This window comes from Zingiber officinale, chromosome 1A (assembly GCF_018446385.1).
Source record: "Zingiber officinale cultivar Zhangliang chromosome 1A, Zo_v1.1, whole genome shotgun sequence".
Classification (NCBI taxonomy): Eukaryota; Viridiplantae; Streptophyta; class Magnoliopsida; order Zingiberales; family Zingiberaceae; genus Zingiber; species Zingiber officinale.
In genome coordinates this window covers 165614500-165619381 of record NC_055987.1, presented here as the reverse complement: position 1 = coordinate 165619381, position 4882 = coordinate 165614500, and the positions used below count along the sequence as shown (strand labels likewise).

The 4882-nt window shown below is 38.5% G+C and overlaps 1 protein-coding gene across 1 annotated transcript; it reads left to right on the top strand.

The window, feature by feature from the left end:
- Positions 1-356: 356 nt before the first annotated feature.
- Positions 357-4341, top strand: LOC122038288 (tRNA (guanine(37)-N1)-methyltransferase 1-like). The gene is made up of 9 exons (XM_042597947.1): positions 357-1289; positions 1959-2057; positions 2171-2290; positions 2373-2539; positions 2706-2776; positions 2997-3139; positions 3363-3474; positions 3844-3953; positions 4090-4341. The coding sequence occupies exons 1-9, from the start codon at positions 408-410 to the stop codon at positions 4216-4218; spliced, it is 1833 nt and encodes a 610-aa protein (XP_042453881.1). The 5' UTR covers positions 357-407; the 3' UTR covers positions 4219-4341.
- Positions 4342-4882: the final 541 nt, after the last annotated feature.

The following is a 4882-nucleotide window of genomic DNA, read 5'->3' as shown; positions in this document are numbered from 1 at the left end:
TTTATATCTCTAGAGGGGGTCACCCAAAGCTCGTTCCAACGACGAGGGTTTCATCGTGATGAGAGAGAGAGCTGGGTGGCCGAGAAAAATGATAGGTGTGGACATGGATTTTCATTGCCCTCGAAATGACTCGCTATTTACGGAGCCACAAGGCATTGACAAGTAAAATTTGTGGATTGTAATAGGGCTATTATAGTCATTTAAGGATCTCGAATTAATAAAGTGGAGGCAGATCCGTACGGATTTAGATGTTAGATCCGATAAGGCGTGAGATTGTCCGGTAGCTGATACAATTTCTTACCGGATCTCTTGCCGGAAGCTCCGAATTATTTGCAGTAGTAAACTTCAGTGTGGCATTGTAACAAGCACATAAACAGCCACTCGAGGAGCGGCGCCTACCCTTCCATATGATGAAGAAGAGTATGTGCTGCTGCTCTCTCGCTGCTCTGCGCACCCACAAACCCTTGCCCTTCCCCGTCTGCATCTCCCTCTCCGTCGTCGCCGCAGCCTCCCCTCGCCGATGCCTCTCCAAATCCTTGTCCTCCCCCTCCTCCTCATTGAACGCAGTGCTATCCATAGCCGCGGATGACTACCGACCCCCTTCCTCCTTCCACTTTGGACCATCCCTCCGCCGTGGCCACCTCCCGGAACCGCCACCTCTCTCTTTGAACCACTCCAGTGAGGACGGCGACGGCGGCGTTATCGAAAAGGCAAAGTTTTGCCGCGTCTTCGATGTCGCCGCCCTCCGGGTTCCCGTGGAGGAGTGCGCTGCCCTCGAGAGCCACCTCCGCGGGCACCTCCTTAACTGGCCCCGTGTCCGCAACATCGCCAGGGTACCCGGCGACGACCTGGACCTTGAGATCCGAAGACTGCTCCGAGAGGGCGAAGGGGATGGCGGGGCTAGGCTCGACTCGCTCGCGGCCAGGGTTGATGGGAGGGCTGACGTCGAGACGGCGGCGCTGAGTCCAGTGCTGTATAGGGAAAAACTCGCGAAGGAATTCAATTGCAGTGGGTTTCTTAAGTTTAGGAATCTGGCGAAGCTGTCGCGGCCAAAGAAGAAGAAGAAGAAATTGAACAGCAAAGATGGGGGTGATCTAGCGAGCAAGAACTTAGAAAAGAATGATTCTTATGTCGTCAAGGTGATTGGAGATGAAAAAGACAAGGGGGATTTAAGCGGTTTGCTCGGCGAAGACTTCAAAGGACGGAGGTGGAGAGGTCCTACCAGGCTGCTCCTATTGGACGAGAAATATGCAAAGAAAGGTGTGAGTGAGCTCCCAGAGGCCATCAAGGTGCCTATGATTCCTTTGTGAGTTCTCCATTTGAGTTTGCCAATTGAATTATCCTTTGTATTCTTATCTTTTCTATATGTAAATGGAGACTACTTATTTGATTTCTAGTGAATAATTTCCACCACATCTAATTCAAAAGGAAAGAATTGATATCCAAAGAAGAAGATCCTGTTGCATTTAGGAATTGCTTCCAATGTAACATGAAGTCGAATGAACTAACTTTAACTTTGTAGTTTTTGGACTTGGGACATGCAAACACAAATCAAAATGACTTCAGAGCAAGTGGGCACTCTTTAGTGCAGCTTATATGACACTCGATTTCTGCATATTTGTTCATACTATAGCATGATTATGCTTCTTATCTTGCGAATACTACAACAAAGGATAACTTACATTGACAAAGTACTGTGGAAGGAAAGATAATTTTGAGATTGCAAGAATTTCAAGATGTTGGGATGCACCATCTGTTGCAAAGATATATAAAAATTAACTTGCTTCCAGTTTTTCGTAAAAGAAATCTTTTTGTGTGAGAACTCATTTCTGTGTTGCTTGAAATATTTGCATATTCACTTTGTTTGAATGCCATTCAATTATTTGAATCCATGTTTCTTTTATTGCATTTGGATGGAGGATGATTGAAACAACTCATTGAATTTTTTTTTGTCTCAGGCTGTATTAAATGGCGACACATTCCACAGTAGATCCTCGTCATTTGAGCTTGTGCAATGCCAGCTGGCCTTATTCTATGATTACTGGTCAATGAGTGAGGTGAATCAATGTTTTTCTACATGTCAATATTCATTGCCCTATTAATTTCTTCATTTACCTTTTTGTGAAAACTTTTAGTTTTCTGTAAATTGATGGTCTAGCTGTTTTTTCAGCTCCTCGAGGCCTTGCTACCTGAGGGCTTGATTGTTCCAACTGGATTTGAAACAATTGGCCATATTGCACACTTGAATTTGCGAGATGAACACTTACCTTTTAGAAAACTTATCGCACAGGTCAATTTCTTCAACATAGATTCTGTAATTAATATTCAATTATGGGTGTTATCCTGATATTAGATGTACTTGTATTGTTCAGATAGTCTTGGATAAGAACAGGCCAAAAATACAGACAGTGGTTAACAAGATGGATGCAATTCAAAATGAATACAGGACAATGCAACTTGAAGTCTTGGTTGGTAATCATTCCCTTGTAACAACTGTGGTCGAGAATGGATTTCGTTTTCAAGTTGATCTCGGAAAAGTGTAGGATTCGCATTCCCTTCTGATGTGTGTATTGAGATTCTCATTTTCGACTTTTGACTTGTTTGTTTCATCAATTAAAGCATTAGGAGATGGCATCATTAGCTTGTTAGTTTGCAATATGAAGACTACGGGTTCAAATAATGTTTCTTTTTTGTTTTGACTGCAGTTATTGGAATTCTAAGTTGGCAACTGAGAGACAACGACTTATCTGCAGTTTCACAAGATCTGATGTCGTATGTAAGCCCCTTTCTCAGTTTGTATAGACTTCAGATATGATTATTCACTGCCACTATTATGTGCTTCTTTGTATCAACTGACCATAAACAGATGATATTTTTTATAATGAATGAAATTTGGTGAATTCTTTAGATGTGCAAACATGGTGCCAACCAAGGAAAGCTAACATCGAAATAGTTGATACTAGCATAATAACATGTTTGTACATGATCATGAATAGGCGATGTATTCTCTGGTGTTGGTCCAATAGCCATTTCTGCAGCAAGGAAAGTGAAGTGTGTATTTGCCAATGACCTAAACCCCAATGCTGTTGAATATCTTGAAAGAAACATTGTCCTCAACAAGCTCGAGAGGAAAGTAGAGGTATGATGAAGCTGTTTCTCTATACATTTGAAGTTGTTATTGTTATGCTTGGCATAGTGAGTCTTCGACAGTTTAGCATAACTACGGACTTCTTTTGGTCTCGTTTATTGGTTTGTCATTCACGTGTTCTGGATTTTCTTGTAGTTTATATGTCGGAGACAATTGTTTAACTTTCCAAATGTTATTTTAATGGCAACTAATACAGTTACTGTTTACGTCTCAGGTTTTTAACATGGAAGGCCGTAGGTTCATTGCTGCAATGTTCACTACTCAACTGAGATATTCTATTACACAAGTGGTTATGAATTTGCCAAATGATGCTACCGAATTTCTAGGTTCGTTCATATTCTTTTCAAATCTTCAACATATTACTGCAATTTTCACACTTTCTATTCTAATTTGACTGAATATAGAATTGTGTTTGGATATAAACTACTAGAAAGGATTTTTGACAACCAAACTAGGGTGAAAAGGCAACGAGTAAAATAATATTGGTTCCCAGTTTAACCAGTTGAACTTGTCGGTCCAGTGCAGTTCGGTTTTCAAAAACACTGCCTCATGAATTTTGCATATTGAAGTATCGCCAAATATGAATTTTTATATCGCAATCTACAATGAAGTGAAACAAAGCACACGGCACAATTTTAGCTCAATCTGTTGGTTGTTTGATAGACTTAATGGCTTGAATTTCTACTCTCAAACAGATGCATTTAGAGGAGTATTCAGAAACACTCCTAGGTCCGCTCGCACTCTTCCAAAGATTCATGTCTACGGATTCTCAAAGGCACAAAACCCTGAGTATGATTTTCAAGAGGTCAGTTCATCTTGCTGCAGACTAATCATTATCGTGGAGTCATATTTGTCACGACTATTTATCTATTGTCAGCTAATAACCCAACTATTATTGTCATTATTAAGCTGATCAAAACTCGAATGGTTTTCTTTCGCAGAGGATTAATGTCGCATTGTGTGCGGAAGTTGTCGATGTAGAAATGCACAGAGTCCGCCTTGTTGCTCCCGGAAAATGGATGCTTTGCGCATCGTTCATATTGCCCGAAGATATTGCTTTTGGGAAATAATTAGTTCACTCCCTAGAACAAACATGCCTAGCCTTTTATCACTTGTACTATATATGATGTTTTATCTCTTAATACATTAATTTTTAAAAAAGAAATAGATTTACTATTTATTATCATTTAAAAGGATGTCTTTTGTTTTTATTATCACTTAAAGGGTAATCAAGAGAATCAAAAGAATATTTTATAGTTAAAAGAAGCTGTATGTTGGAAATTGAAATAATGTGTGAAGTAGTTTTGATTAATATTAGAGAAATTTTAATTAATATTAGAATGGTTTTAGTTAAAATTATTTGAAATAATTTTAGTTAAAATTGTTTTATATTTAATGATTTAGGCCAAAAGTACTATAATAGTGAAGTAGAGCAATTTTAACATCGTTATAAATAATTTTGATCAACAATATTTTAAATTATAGTAATTTTAATCAGTTTTAAAGTAGTTTTAACGAGTAATTTTAATTCGTGTTAGAATAATTTTTATTAGTATTAGAGTAAATTTGATTAATAATAAAGTAATTTTGATTTTTATTTAAGTTATTTTTGTGATATTGTTATTATAATATTTGATCAAATTTGAGAAAGAAGAGTTATTTTTGGATGATCTTTACCATTACGTTTATATAAAACTCCTTGCGCTTTAGAGCATCTGCAGTGTTCCTTATTGC